Genomic DNA, 16,955 nt, shown 5'->3' with positions numbered 1-16,955 from the left:
CCCCCGTATTTGGTGTCGTGCTACCTTGGGTGTGTGCGTGTCTGAATTTGGTCTTATGCTTGTACTCTTGGTTTGATGCATGGTTTACTTTATATATAAAGTGGGGCGGAAGCTTTTTTTCGATAAAATACATTCTCCTTAAACTGGGCGGACGGAGTAGCACTTCTAGCCACATCCATTGGGATATTTCTTTTGTAGGGGAAGATCGATTGATTTTCTTTAATTTGTGTGTAAAATACTATAACTTCGGTCTTTCGGGACATCATTTTTCACAAACTTCTTTTATTCATACACATGTGCGCCTTTACAACGCAACGCCTGGCCTTAGCTAATAACTAGCCAGAAGACACGCGCAACATATGATCCACACACACTTGCCGTGCCATCCCACGACTTGAGAATCGCAGCGTCACACATTATCACACACATATGCTAAAGTGCCATGTAAAGCACTTCGCAAGTTTATTTATTCTAGCAAGCAGATGCTAACCGTAATACTATGCCCCTTCTTCCTCCAGTGGAGAGGTGGCCGGCCCATATCAACCAACCATTCATGGAGTAATGTAGAGCCCAATCGCGTCCAGGAAGGCACCAGCGCGTCCAAAGAAGCCGGCGATCTTACCCCCGTCAAGCACCGGGACGCGGAATGGAGTTCCGGTACCTGAGCCATATATCTTGGTAACCCCCTTGGAGGTGACAATTTTAAGAGACGTGACGATGTCGTCGGTCCCAAATTTACCCACCGTCCCGGAGATTTCGGTCACGTAGTTCGTAGCGTCTAGATTAATCTGCAAGAGATGGCAATCATCAGGTCATGTATGTAGGAGGTTTGTATATGAGTACATGTAGGAGAACTAGTAACCCTAGCCATCCAGATCAAACAATAATCAAAATCAATGATCAACATAGTATTGTGCAAGACAAAAATACAAACATTCCACGCACCGTATCTTCCGTGCCTCCAGTGCCACCCCACTTGATGCCGGAAGAGTGTTGAACGTTATCGGTGCCCACATAGGTGAATGCAATAGCGTCAACGATAGCTCCGCTACTGACGGTCATACTAACCATACGGATGGGCTTTGGCTGGACATCACGCTCGCTGCCACCATTCCCACCCCATGGCCCAATCTTCACAGGCTTGCTCTGAATTAATTAGAGGAGAGTATTACCATCAATTTACTCCGAAATTGAAGATGTTGACAAGATGTAAACACATACCATTCCATATTTGGTCAAACTCGTCCACTCTTTTGAAGAAAAGAAAACTAAGAACTACATAAGAGGATCAAACACATACCATTTTGGCTCCCGCTTTGCCAAATCCACCCAAAGCAACAACCTATGTATTGGCCTAGAAGAGTGACTTAGTTTGCTGGATGGCTTCGTTGATCGATCGAAAGCCACCTATATATAGCCGTACGTACACCCCGGCTCCCGATAGTTGATAAGCATAAAAGTAGTACACCGCTCACTGTCATTGAGACTGTTGTAAGATAAGATTAACTAATGCACACCATTCTTGTCTAATTAGACATGTCTGAAACTTGATAGCAATCTAATTACAGGCACATTTTACTGAATATCATTGTTGTAAATTACATACTGTTTGTAGTATCTAGAAGCGGCAGTGAAATTCTGGTAATGGGTCCATGTGTTCTCTGGTAACAATTTAGCAGTCATAAAGACTAATGATTAATCCCATTTCAATTTGCTTTAGATTCTATTGACAGCTGTCTCCATGCAATGCTTCATAATTTCAACCCGATGGACAATCCGACAGTCAAAAGACTCAACGAGATGATTGGTATATAAGATATACCTCTTCCTTTGCGTATCTCGCCTTATATTCCATTTTCCCAATACATAATCCATTTTACAAAGAGGAAAACCAAGTAGTAGAAAAGTATTGAGGTATACGCTATTGTATTTTGTGATCATATCTAAAATGCTTGACTCGAGCTTTGGAGATGACATGGGGTTTTAGGGGCTGTTATATGTTAAGATGCTTTATAAAATACATCAGTGTATTGCTCATGATGGTAGCTTTCACCAACTGTTATGGGCAGGATGGGTGTCATTAATTACATCCATATGGTAATATCCTATACGAGTATCTAACTGTTGCCACTGTATCAAAGATGGTTCTCCCTCCGTCCCATAATATAAAATAGTTCTTGACACTAGGCTAGTGTCAAAAACCCTGTTATATTATAGGACGGATGAAGTAATTCTTAATATGCCCTTGTTGCTCAGGCAACACTAATTATTAGAACTCCATACTTTTCCTACTTGTTTTTTCTAGCCGGATTTAGAGTGATGAGACGGTTTTACCTTTAAATCTGAACACTTCTATGTCTAAAATTATTTTGATGAGCATGCATAATAATAAAAAAGCCGATCCCGAGCAGCCGCGGCTGAGGGTTTCCGGGGTTCGCTTGTTGAGGCGTGGAAGGGAGAGAGAACGCGTTTGGCGTTGGGGTTTGGAGCTTTCGAAATAATTTGGCTCCAACCATGCTGCATGCATCTTTTTCAAAATAATTTGGCTCCAACCATGCTCACAGCTGCATTACTGTGCTGTACATAATCCACCATAATGCGGCCTGCTGATGCATGTGTGGAAACAATGAGACGTGCCGCATCAAAGAGCTTTCGTGCTCCAACACATGGCATGGCCGGGTGGATGCATGCATGCTCGTGATCTGGCAACAGCGTTCAGCCCATCCATGGCGTTTATGCTGTGCTCCTACTCAATCTCCATGCGCATGCCCAGTAGAAAATGGGCAGCTTACGTTAGCGGTGGGCCTTCAGAAGATGTTTTGTTCTGGACATGTAAAACTACTAGTGATGTTCATGTGTATCCGCATTCGAAGTTCAATCACACCATCTACCACGACTTATAACACCATTACAGCGTTCATTAGTGAATTACACGGATACTTATTTAAGTAGTTGATATTTATTTTTTTTGCGAACGAAATAATTCATTGATTAACTCGGATCAAAGGAGTCCTTTGTACATAGGGGAGCTATTTCTACCGGCATACAACGAAGCCACACCGCCGTTCGCTGTTCAACCCGACCGATCCGAGCAAGTGCATCGGCCATTCTATTCCTACTTCTTACTACATGTGATATCATATGTTCCCCCACCTCGTCTAGGGCACGTTTGATCTGCATCACAAGAGCCGCGCATGGTGATTTGTTGGTCTCGTCATGGATAATCATCTGCGCTGCTACCGAACAATCCGTCTCAAGGATCATAGGTAGCGAGCTCCAAGCTCTTGCAATTGCAATCCCCTTCGCACAAGCAGCAAGTTCCGCTTCTAGGGCAGATGAACAAGAGCGAAGATAGCGGCATGAGGAGAAGATAACCTGGCCATCCTCGCCACGGAGTACCATACCAGCACCTCCAGTGTGTTGTTCTGGATTGAATGCCCCATCGATGTTCAGTTTAGTCCGGCCTGGAGGTGGTTTAACCCAGCTGACATCCGGCTCTTCCACCTGTTTCCTCCTCTCCTCTTTCGGCCCTGGTTCCCAATGATAAGAGACTGCGATCTTCCCTTTGGTAATGTCCGCCGTTGGGTTATATTTTATGCACAACAGGGTATCAATGTAGCTACTGAGAAAACGTGTGGAGGCTTCAATAGGGGGAGTTGTCTTGCCATGGGTGATCTCATTGTGGACATGCCAAATGCGCCATAAGGTCATCAGCGTGGGTAGCCTCTCATTCGGTTGACATTGATCCAGTAGGTGTAGTAACCATTCTGATCCGTTGTTACTTATGTCCTCCAACTTGGGCATACTCCAGATTTTACCCATGTCCCTCCAGAGGCTTTGAGCAAGCGGGCATCTACAGAGAGCATGAAAAGTATCATCTGGCTCCATGCCACAGATAACACATGTATCGGTCACCCCAATGTTTCGCCGTTTCAAGTTAACCGCAGTGGCGAGTGAGTTGGTCGCGACACGCCATGCAAATACCCAGACTTTTGAAGGCGCAGGACATCCCCATAATGATTTCCAGATTGCTCTTGACCCATCAGGTACCCTGCTCGAGGCGCCCATAGCTGGTCTGTTCTTTTCAGCATGAGCTAGGCGATAAGCAGTACAGACAGAGAACACCCCCTTAGGATCTGGAGCCCATGCGATAACATCCTGGCCTAGCCTGTTCGGAGATGCCCTGATTTCAGAAATAGCCTTGACATCCATTGGCAGAAAGTATTGGCGGAGGGAGGACATGTTCCATTGCCCCTGTTCGTCAAGCAGCTCGGAGACTCTCCAAACCCGGCAATTACCTCTGCTTGAAATAGGACGATAGGAGTGTGGGCGCGGTATCTATGGATCTCTCCAAATCCGAATATGTTCCCCATTGCCGACACGACATATGAGTCCCTTCTTGAGTAGTTGTAGGCCATATGTGATAGCTTGTCAAGTTGATGATGCATTCCCAGTGAAGATTGTATGTTCCAGAGCGCCATTTGGATAATATTTCGCCTTAATGACTTGTGCACACAGGGAATCAGGTAGGGTTAGCAAATCTCCAGGCTTGCCGTGCCAAGATAGCTTGGTTGAACAACCGGAAGTCGCGGAATCCTAGTCCTCCTCTATTCTTTGGATCACAGACTTTCTCCCAAGATTTCCAGTGTGTTTTCCTTTTGCCATTTTTTTCTCCCCACCAAAAATTCCTTACCAGCCATGTCAGGTCCTCACACACTGATGCATGTAGCTTGAACACCCCGATAGTGTATGTGGGGATCCCCTCGGCTACTGCTTTGATCATAGTCTCCTTCCCCGCTTGTGAGAGGGTAGCCCCCATTCCAATATACGTTTTGTTAGGCTCTCTTGCAATTTCTGAAATTTACCTCTGTGCATTCTTCCATCTGGTGTGGGGAGCCCTAGATATTGCCCTTCAAAGTCTTGTTGTTGAACATCAAGGATCTGGCGCACTACTAGTTGGTTTGCTTCTAGACAAGCCTCCCCAAACTGAATAGAGCATTTTCGTGCATTGATGAGCTGACCTGTTGCTTGTGAATAGCTGTGAATAACCCCTTTGGCAAACGTGGCTTGCTCATGGTTGGCCTTGAAAAATAGGAGGGTATCGTCCGCGAACAGCAAATGAGAAACACCTGGGGCACATCGGCACACCTTAACTAGTTCGATATTATCGGACATCACCCCTTGTCGGAGGAGAGCAGAGAGGCCATCAACAACAAACAAGAACAAGAAAGGGGATAGGGGATCACCTTGTCATAGTCCACGCGAGGGTGTAAATGAGTCCAAGATATCTCCATTAAATTTGACAGAATAGCGCACGGATGTGACACAGGCCATAATCCATTGTACCCAATGTTGAGAGAAGCCAAGTTTTTCCATCGCTTTCCTTAGAAAGGTCCAATCCACACCGTCATAGGCCTTAGATAGGTCAAGTTTATAAGCACAGAAACTGTTCTCTCGGTTTTTCTCTTGGTGCATAAAATGTGAACACTCAAAGGCCAGCAACGCATTATCTGTAATCAGACTACCTGGAACAAAAGCACTCTGGGCTGGCGATATAATCTCATCTAGGATAGGGCGCACCCTGTTAACTAGGCATTTTGCCACGATCTTATATATCACATTGCAAAGACTTATTGGCCTGAATTATGTGAGGCGTGTAGGGTTAGATACCTTGGGAATTAGCACAATGATGGTCTCATTAACGCCTGGAGGCATCACCCCTGAGTGGAAGAAGGATTTGACAGTAGAAGTAATATCGTTCTTCATAACTGCCCAATTTTTCTGGAAGAATCTTGCAGGGAAGCCGTCATTACCAGGAGCCTTGAGGGGGCCGATTTGGAACAGACTGTCGGCTATTTCCTTATCAGAGAACGCCTTGCAGGGGTGGTTGTCTCTTGAGGAGAGATAGAGTTTTTTTTGTTTAGGGGAGGTTTCGTTAGTTAGAGGAGGAGGAAAAGGTGGATTGAGATTGGTTATCTCTTCGGGAGAGATAGAGATTGTTTATTTTTTTTTGTTCAAGGGAGGCTTCGTTAGTTAGAGAAGGAAGAAAAGGTGGATTAGAATCGTGTCACGATTGTTGGCATGTAGGAATAATTTTTTTTCCAAAATTGAGCAAACTTTTAGCCACTAATATTACGGATAGATCTACACCGTAAGAAATCGTTGGTCCACCAGATTAATGGCTCCTAATTTCTAATTAACATGCTAATTTCTATGGAGTCCCTAATTAGTATAAGTATAGATAGAACCGAGTCGAGTGATAGTGGTGTCGTTTTTTAGTACTACAATCAGTATTGAAATATTAATGTCGATAATCACAATACTGAGTTTTAGTACTCAAAGTAGTGATATAGAACTGAGGGTTATGTCGTGTTTTTTAAGTATTGAAATATTAACATGGACTATCCTGAATTTAGTACGAAAACTATTGATATAGAATCAGGTCGGATGATTGTGGTGCTATTTTTTAGTACTGAAATCAGTATTGAAGTATTAACATGGATAGCCGCAATACAATTTTAGTACATAAATTAGTGGTACAGAAATGAGTCGGGTGATTGTGGTTTTTTTGTCTGTATTGAAATCAATACGGAAATATTAACATGGATAATCGCAATATTAAATTTTAGTACTGAAATTAGTGAAACAGAACAGAGTCACATAATTGTCATACTCAAATCAATATTGAAGTATAGAACTGAGTCCGTTGATCGTGGGGTTGTTTTTAGTACTCAAATAAGTATTAAAATATTAACATCGAAAGTTAGAGTACCAAATTTTAGTATCAAAACTAGTTATATAAATCTGAGTTGGGTGATCGTGGTACCCATTTTTAATATTGAAATCAGTATTCAAATATTAATCTGGATAACCGCAATATTGAATTTTAGTATCAAAAGTAGTGATATAGAACCGAATGAGGTGATCGTGGAATTGTTTTTGAGTACTGAAATCAGTATTGAAATATTAGCGTGAACTATCACAATACTAATTATTAGGGTCTAAACTACTAATATAGAACTAAATCACATGATCATGTCGCTATTTTTTAATACAAAAATCAGTATTGGAATATTAACGTGGATAAGCGCAGTACTAAATTTTAGTACCAAAAGTAGTGATATAAATATGAGTCGGGTGCTAGTGCTGTTGTTTTTGGGTACTGAAATCAATATTAAAATATTAACGTGGATAGTAACTATACTCCTTTTTAGTATCGAAACTACTGCTATAGAACCGATCCGGGTCAGTATGGTGTTTGTTTTGAGTACTTAAATCATTATTGAAATATTTATGAATTTTATTATCCAAATTAGTGAGATAGAACAGAGTTAGGTGATCCTGGTACTGAAAGCTCATAATTGCAATACCGGATTACAGTAACAAAATTAGTGATATAGAACTGAATTAGATAATCGTTGTAGTTAAGTGTGTACTGATGTACACAAAACAGTTCGGTGTTCGAGGGCTGTTTTTCAGTATTTAAATATTAAGGTGGATAAACGGAATACCGAATTTTAGTACCAAAACTAGTGATATAGAACTCAGTCACGTGATCGTGGTGCTATTTTGTAGTACTGAAATCAGTATTGAAATATTAATGTGGATAATCGTGATACATATTTTCAGTACCAAATGTCGTGATAGAGAACTGAGTCGGGTGGTCATCCTGTTGTTTTTGAGTATTGAAAGCAGTATTGAAATATTGACATGGATAGTCACTATAATGAATTTTAATTCTGAAACTATTGATATACCACTCAGTTGGCTGATCGTGATGTTGTTTTTGAATACTGAAATCAACATTTAAACATTATCGTGTATAATCTCAACTTTAGAATTTAGTATCGAAATTACTTATATAGAACCGAGTTAGGTGATTGTCGTACTCAAATCAATACTGAAGTATATAACTGAATCCGCTAATGGTGGGCTATTTTCGTGTACTGAAATCAGTATTGAAATATTAATGTGAACAATCGCAATACAAATTTTAGTACCAAATGTAGTGATATAGAACCGACTCGGTTGACAATGGTGTTGTTTTTGAGTACTGCAATTAGTTTTAAAATATTAATGTGGATAGTCACTATATCGATTTTCAGTACCGAAACTACTCATATAGAATTGTGTCAGGTAACCATGGCGTTCTTTCAATACTGAAATCAGTATTAAATTATTAATGAATTTTAGTACCCAAATTAGTGATATAGAACTGAGTCAGGTGATCGTCGTACCGAAGTATAGAACTGAACCGGGTGATCGTGGTGTTATTTTTCAGTACTTAACTTAGTATTAAAATATTAACATGGATAATTGCAATACTGAATTGTAGTAAAGAAACTAGTGATATAGAACTGAGTAGGGTGACAGTGGTGCTATTTTTTAGTATCGAAATCAATATTGAAATATTACCATCGATAATTACAATACTGAATTTTATTACTCAAAGTAGTGATATAGAACTAAGTCGCGTTGTCTCGTGTTTTTTGAGTATTGAAATCATAAAGTGGATTGTACTGAATTTAATACCCGAATTATTGATATATAACTGAGTCGGGTGATCCTGGTGCTATTTTTTAGTTCTAAAATTAGTATTGAAGTATTAACATGGATAACCGCAATACAATTTTAGTTCCGAAATTAGTGATATATAACTGAGTTGGGTGATTGTGTTGTTTTTTGTCACTATTGAAATCAATACTAAAATGTTAACGTGGATAATCGAGTACCAAATTTTAGTACTAAAATTGGTGATATAGAACTGAGTCATATAATTTTAGTACTCAAATCAATACTGAAGTATACAACTGGGTCCGTTGTTCGTGGGGTTGTTTTTAGTACTGAAATAAGTATTGAAATATTGACGTGGTTAGTCAGAGTACCTAATTTTAGTACCAAAACTAGTGATATAGAACTATGTCGGCTCATACTAATTTATAGTACTAAAAATAGTGATACTAAATTATAGTACCAAAAGTAGTGATATATAGCTGAGTCGAGTGATAGTGTTGTTGTTTTTGTGTACTAAAATCAATATTGACATATTAACATGGATAGTCACTATACGGTTTTTTAGTACCGAAACTACTATAGAACTGAGTTTACATTGTGTTTGTTTTCAATATTAAATCAGTATAGAAGTATTAATGAATTTTATTACCTAAATTAGTGATATAGAACAAAGTCAGGTGATCGTTGTACTGAAAGTGGATAATTCCAATACCGAATTTTAGTATCAAAATTAGTGATACAGAACTGAGTCACGTGATCACCGTACTAATATATAGAACTAAATCGTGTGATTGTGGTGCTATTTTTCAGTACCGAAATAAGTATTAAAATATTAACATGGATAATCGCAATACTAAATTGTAGTAAAGAAACTAGTGATATAGAACTGAGTAGGGTTGCCGTGGTGCTATTTTTGAGTACTGAAATCAGTATTGAAATATTAACGCCGATAATCACAATACTAAAATTTAGTACTCAAAGTAGTGATATAGAACTGAGTCGTGTTATCTCGTGTTTTTTGAGCATTGAAATATTAACATGGACTATACTGAATTTAGTACCAACACTGTTGATATAGAATTGACTCGGGTGATCGTGGTGCTATTTTTTAGTACTAAAATCAGTATTTAAGTATTTACATGGATAACTGTAATACAATTTTAATACCGAAATTAGTGATATAGAACTAAGTTGGATGATTGTGGTCTTTTTTGTTAGTATTGAAATCAATAGTGAAGTATTAGCGTGGATAACTACAATACCAAATTTTAGTACTGAAATTAGTGATATAGAACTAAGTCAAATAATTATCGTACTCAAATCAATACTAAAGTATATAACTGAGTATATTGATCGTGGGGTTGTTCTTAGTACTAAAATAAGTTCTGAAATATTAATGTGGATAGTGAGAGTACTGAATTTAAGTACCAAAACTAGTGATATAGAAGTGAGTCGGCTCATCGTGGTACCATTTTTGTACAAAAATCAGTATTGAAATATTAACATGGATAACCGGAATATTTAATTTTAGTATCGAATGTAGTGATATAGAACCAAGTCACGTGATCGTGGAGTTCTTTTTTAGTGCCGAAATCAGTATTGAAATATTAGTGTGGTTAGTCATTATACTAACTTTTATTGCCAAAACTACTAATATAGCTAATATAGAACTAAATCAGGTGATCATGGTAATATTTTTCAGTACAGAAATTAGTATTGAAATATTAACGTGGATAAGCACAATACTAAATTTTAGTACCAAAAGTAGTGATATAGAATTGAGTCGGGTGATAGTGCTAGTATTTTTGGGTAGTGAAATCAATATTGACATATTAAGGTGATAGTCACTATACTCAATTTTAGTACCAAAACTACTGTTATATAACTGAGTCGGGTCAAGATGGTGTTTGTTTTGAGTAGTTAAATCAGTATTGCAATATTAATGAATTTTCTTACCCAAGTTAGTGATATAGAACAGAGTGAGGTTATCATGGTACTAAAAGTGGATAATTGCAATACCGAATTTTAGTATCAAAATTAGTGATATATAATTAAATTAGATAGTCATCAAACTCAAGTCAGTACTTAAGTAAGAACTCTTTTCTGTGATCGAGGGCTGTTTTTCAGTATTCAAATAAGTATTGAAATATTAACGTGGCTAATTAGCATATCAAATGTTAGTACCAAAACTAGTGATATAGAACCGAGTCACGTGATCGTGGTGCTATTTTTTAGTACTGAAATCAGTATTGAAATATTAATGCGGATAATCGCGATACATAGTTTCAGTACCAAAAGTCATGATATCGAACTGAGTCGGGTCATCATCGCGTTATTTTTGAGTATTGAAATCACTATTGAAATATTGACATGGATACTTACTATACTGAATTTTAATTCTGAAACTATTGATACCGCACTAAGTTGGGTGATCGTAGTGTTGTTTTTCAGTAATGAAATCATTATTTTAATATTAACGTGGATACTCACAATAGTAGATTGGAGTACCAAAATTCCTGATATAGAACTCAGTCAGGTGATTGTCGTACTCAAATCAATACTGAAGTATAGAATTGAGTCTGATGATCGTGGGGCTATTTTTCAGTATTGAAATCAGTATTGAAATATTAATGTGAACAATGGCAATACAAATTTTAGTACCAAAAGTAGTGATATAGAACCGACTCTGGTTATAGTGTTGCTATTTTTGAGTACTGCAATCAGTATTGAAATATTAACGTGGATAGTCATTATACCGATTTTAGTACCGAAACTACTCTTATAGAACTAAGTCGGGTAATCATGGTGTTTTTAGTACTAAAATCAGTATTGAAATAGTACTGAATTTTAGTACACAAATTAGTGATATAGGACTGAGTCGGGTAATCGTCGTACTGAAGTATAGAACTGAAAGGGGTGATCGTGGTGCTATTTTTCAGTACTCAAATTAGTATTAAAATATTAACATGGATAATCGCAATACTGAATTGTAGTAAAGAAAATAGTGATATAGAACCGAGTAGAGTGACAGCGGTGCTATTATTTAGTAATGAAATCAATATTGAAATATTAACGTCGATAATCACAACACTGAATTTTTGTACTCAAAGTAGTGATATAGAACTGAGTCGGGTTATCTCATCTTTTTTGAGTATTGAAATAGTAACGTGGACTATACTGGATTTAGTACCAAAACTATTGATATATAAATGAGTCGGGTGATCGTGGTGCTATTTTTTAGTATTGAAATCAGTATTTAAGTATTAACGTGGATAACCGCAATACAGTTTTAGTACCGAAATTAGTGATATGGAACTGAGTCGGGTGATTGTGGTGTTTTTTGTCAGTATTGAGATCAATACTGAAATATTAATGTGGATAATCACAATACCAAATTTTAATACTGAAATTAGTGATATAGAACTGAGTGAGATAATTGTCATACTCAAATCAATACTTGTGACATCCTCGACTTTTGCAACAGTAAATATTGTAATTAAGCTACAGAGATCAACCACTAATGATGCCACGTCATCGAATTCCCATCTCAGACCCGCGTTGATTCTAGTCTGTCCGGACCCAAAATTGGAAGACAAAAGAAAAGTACTTTATAAGTTCATTACAAATATCCAAAGAATATATATAAAATGGAAAGTATTAAAAATAATAATGAGAAAATAAAGTATAAAACAAAAGTATTTAAAAAGAAAGATCGAATAGTAAAATAAATAATGTAAGAAACAAAAAAAAGGAAAAAAAGAAAAAAAAGCAACCCCCACCCCCTGGCCGAGCTGGGCCAAAAGGCCCAACTGGCCAGCCCACCCCGCGCCACCCTCCCGCTCAAAACCCTAGCGCCCCCCTGGCGAGGGAGCCTCTCCTCGCTACTCCCTCCCCCCTGAGCGCCGCCAGCCTAACCCTCGTGGGGGGCCCCACCCCCACGCTCTCTCTCTCTCCCGTAACCCTCCCTCGCGAGAGCCCCTCCCCCCCCCCCACGCTCTCTCTCCCATCTCCCGTAACTCCCTCTCTCTCCCGTGACTCCCTCCCCCACGTCAGATCTCCTCCCTCCCCCACGAGTCCTCTCTTCTCCCGTCGGCTCCCTGCTCCTCCAACCGCTGGCGGCCTCGCCCCGTCGGCCCCTCTACTCCCGGCCGGCGCGCCACTCCCCTACCCCCTCCACCCTCTCGGCCCCAAGCCCCGGCCCTCGTCGGCCCCTCTAATCCCGGCCGGCGAGCCCCTCGGCCTCCTCCTTCCCGCCGGCGAGCCGCCCCCCCTTGGCCTCCACCCCGCCGGCAGGGGCCCCGGCCTCCTCGAGGTCCCTCTTGCCGGCCTCACCCACTCCGGCCGGCTCCATCTCCAGGGGTCCCTCCTCACCGGGCCCCCTCTCGGTGAACCTCCGGCCGGCTCCTCCTCGCAGGCACGACCTCTCCGGTGACCGGCATCATCGTCACCGTCACCGCCTCGTCCACGCCGTCTCCTCCGCCTCTTCACGCGAACTCCGGCTTCACCGGCTCCTCCCGTCAACGTCGGTGAGCCCCTCCTCGGGCTCCTCCCACCGTCGCATTCCCCTCACCGCCCCGGTCCCGTTCCGGCAAACGGGACCTCGATCCGTCGACGGTAGACTCCGGTAGGTAGTTTTGAACATTTGGTTCTTCTATGTTGAGTTAGCACAGAGAGAGTTCTCTGTCTCTCTGTTAACAGAGAGGGAGATGAGAGTTTTGAAAATAAAATAAAATAATAAATGATGTATTAGATGCGTATGTATGTATGTATGTATGTATGAGATACGATGTATGTATTTGCGTATATGGATATTTAGAGGAATACGACATTTGTATGGTTATGTATTTGTGATTAATAAAATGAGTAAATGGCCTTAGGCCACTTACCGGTGGGGCGAATGCACCCGCTGTCTATGACAGGGAGACCCCACGCGATATTAAAATAAAAATAAAAATAATGTTTTTATTAAATAAATAAATAAATAGATAAAATAATTAATTAATGAGTTACTGACTTAGTTAAATAAATATATAAGTTAATCTGTTAATTAGAATAATTAATTAACCTAATGAGAGAATGACACGTGGGTCCCCCCACTAAATTAATCTGATAAATCAATATTTAATCGATATTAAAACTTGTGCCTATGACGTTCGGGACCCGCTGGTCAGTTGACCGGTCAAATGTTGATGTCAGCCTGACATCGCGATGATGTCATAATGGGATTTTATTAAATCATTTAAATCTGTTTTTAATTCCTAAATAATTAATACAACTTTGCAAATTAATATTAAATAATCCGTAAGTCAGATCAAAATAATTTCAACATGAAAGTTGATCAGCAGAACGAGACGAACCCGGATACACGGTCCGTTCGTCTGTCACGCGTCCCTAGCATAGCAAACATGGAACTTTTCCATCGTTTCCAGTATAACCGGTAGTAGCCCGAGACCCGGAAAATATCGTCAGATATTCTTCCGACCCGTCTATGACGGATGTTGCTGCGTTAGCTCATGTCTAGCCTGCATCTTGCCATGTCATGCTTTGTGTTGCATCGGTGCTATTATTTATTGTTTCTTCCCCCTCTTCTTACCGGTAGACCCCGAGACTGACGCTGCTGCCGGGTACATCTACGACCCTGCCGATCAGTCCTTTGCCGCAGAGCAGCAAGGCAAGCAAACTCCCCTTGATCATTCCTATATCGCCTATGTCTTTCTTCCTACTGCTTGCATTAGTATTTTGCTACTGTTGTAGTTAGCTCCTATATCTGATGCATAGCCTATTTTTGATGAACTGCTACTTTCAGTCCGGTAGTTTAAACCTGCTTAGTATAGGTGGAGCTGTCATCCCCTCAGACCCCATAGTCCCGTTGCCCCGCTTGTTTTCAAATCTCGATCTCTGATCGACGAGCCAGACCCGACACAGCACATTCACCCCCCCTTCGTTGTACGACGCTATGAGATACTATCGGGTACCGAGGGTGACACCTCACTAAGTACTCCTGATGATATCTCTGTAGTATAGCTAGTCGGTCGTGGTTATCGAGGGTGATTCCTCTTTCACCATTCCTGATGACGTCTCTGTCGTGCCACCCCGCGAGTGTGGGACCCCCGAGGGTGGTTCCTCTAAGCCCACCTTGACGGGTACATCGTTCGGAATCCAACAAGGGTGATGCCTCGGATTCCCCCGATGTTACAACCACACAGTTACTCGACCATGTTACTGGGATCATTGGTGTTTAGTTGTAAGACGGGTGGATTCCCGTGAGACTGTGTTGCTGGCCTAATTTAAAATGCTAATGGATTTGGGTATTTGATCTCGGTTGGTCGGAGACCTTTTCGCACTAACCGGCTACGCGGGAAGAATTATGGGTACTCGGCGTCGCGGTATCAGCCAAAGCTTTTCAGATGCCAGCAATGTAGCGGCGCGCGCCCGAGTGGTCCCGAGATGCATCGCGCTTGTGATTAAGGGATGCTAGGACTGACATCGGCCGCCCACGCCACGTGCAGGAGCGTGAAGGGGAACTGGGCCCACGAACCCTTTGTGCTTAGGATTTAGACCGGCGGGCTGGCCTCTCTGATTAGTCTTAGGTGGGGCTGCGACGTGTCGATATTCCGAGGCCGGGCAGGACCCAGAAAAGTATGTCCGACCAGAGTGTTATCGAGCGTGACGGGACATGTGGTGCACCCCTGCAAGGATGAAAATTAACTATTCGGATAGCCGTGTCCACGGTTACAGGACGACTTGGAGTTGTGCCCCGATCTTTTACAACTACAATTGTTACTTAACTGGAATTAGTTTGCCTCGGGATTGCTTCCTCGCAGGGAGTCGAGGGAGGATCTTTAGGCGTGACCTCACTTTAATATTGCTGCAACAATATGATTATTAATGTGTTACCCCCTGTTCTACTCTCGTCTATTGCTGCAAGACCCTGAAGATGCTAGTCTTCGATAGGACTAGGCCTTCCCTCTCTATTCTCGCTTTGCTGCAGTCAGTCCACATATAACCCCCCTTCTTTGATACTGATGCATAATTAGAATAGTTCTGATGTAAGACTTGCGAGTACTTTGGATGAGTACTCACCGCTGCTTTGCTCCCCCCTTGTCCCCTTGATCCGTTTGCTGCGACCAGATGATGGAGCCCAGGAGATGGAGGTCCCCGCCACCAACGACTGCTACCCCGACGGTGCCTACTACTACGTGGAGGCCGCTGATGATCAGGAGTAGTTAGGAGGTTCCCAGGCAGGAGGCCTCGCCTCGTTCGATCGTTGTATCTTTTGTGCTAGCCTTCTCTAAGGCACCCCATGTTTTATGTCTGTACTCAGATATTTGTTGCTTCCGCTGACTCGTGTGTTTATCGAGCTTTCGTATTCTAGCCCTCGAGGCCCCTGGCTTGTAATATGAAGCTGATGTTATTTTATTTGCGTCTAGAGTTGTGTTGTGATATCTTCCCGTGAGTCCTTGGGTTTGATCGTACGCAATTGCGTGTATGGTTAGCGTACGATTAAGCCGAGGGCGTCACAATACTGAAGTATATAACTGAGTCCGATGATCATGGGGTTGTTTTTTGTACTGAAATAAGTATTTAAATATTAAATGGATAGTCAAAGTACCGAATTTTAGTACCAAAACTAGTGATATATAATTGAGTCGGCTGATCGTGGTACCTTTTTTGTACTGAAATTAGTATTGAAATATAAACATGGATAATCGTAATACTGAATTTTAGTACCAAAAGTAGTGACATAGAACCGAGTCATGTCATCATTGAGTTGACTTTGAGTAATCTAATTAGTATTCAAATATTAGTGTGGATAGTCACTATAATAATTTATAGTGTCGAAACTACTAATATAGTACTAAATCGTATGATCATGGTGCTATTTTTCAGTACAAAAATCAGTATTCAAATATTAACGTGGATAAGTGCAATACTAAATTTTAGTATCAAAAGTAGTGATATAGAACTGAGTTGGGTGAATGAGTTGTTGTTTTTGGATACCGAAATCAATATTGAAATATTAACTTGGATAATCGCTATACTCATTTTTAGTACCGAAACTACTGCTATAGAACTGAGCCACGTCAACATGGTGTTTGTTCCATGTACTTAAATCGGTATTGCAGTATTAATGAATTTTATTACCCAAGTTAGTGATATAGAACCGAGTTAGGTGATCGTTGTACTGAAAGTGGATAATTGCAGCATCGAATTGTAGTACGCAAATTAGTGATATATAAGTGAATCAGATAATCATTGTACTCACGTCAGTGCTGAAGTAGAGAACTCGGTTCGATGGTCAAGTGCTATTTTTCAGTACTGAAATATGCATTGAAATATTAACATGGATAATCACAATACTGAATTTTTGTATCAAAACTAGTGATATAGAATTGAGTTACATGATCGTGGTACTATGTTTTAGTACTGAAATCAGTATT

At 40.7% G+C, this 16,955-nt stretch overlaps 1 protein-coding gene across 1 annotated transcript; it reads right to left on the bottom strand.

Annotated features, from left to right (window-relative positions):
- Positions 1-213: 213 nt before the first annotated feature.
- Positions 214-1,387, bottom strand: LOC123403246 (horcolin). Its single transcript, XM_045097192.1, has 3 exons — positions 1,301-1,387; positions 946-1,146; positions 214-788 (listed from the first exon to the last, which is right to left on the bottom strand). The coding sequence occupies exons 1-3, from the start codon at positions 1,301-1,303 to the stop codon at positions 552-554; spliced, it is 441 nt and encodes a 146-aa protein (XP_044953127.1). The 5' UTR covers positions 1,304-1,387; the 3' UTR covers positions 214-551.
- Between the last annotated feature and the right edge of the window lie 15,568 nt (positions 1,388-16,955).

The sequence above is a fragment of the Hordeum vulgare genome, chromosome 1H, assembly GCF_904849725.1.
Source record: "Hordeum vulgare subsp. vulgare chromosome 1H, MorexV3_pseudomolecules_assembly, whole genome shotgun sequence".
Taxonomy (NCBI): Eukaryota; Viridiplantae; Streptophyta; class Magnoliopsida; order Poales; family Poaceae; genus Hordeum; species Hordeum vulgare.
The sequence above is the reverse complement of the archived record's forward strand: the minus strand, read 5'-3'. Positions and strand labels throughout refer to the sequence as shown.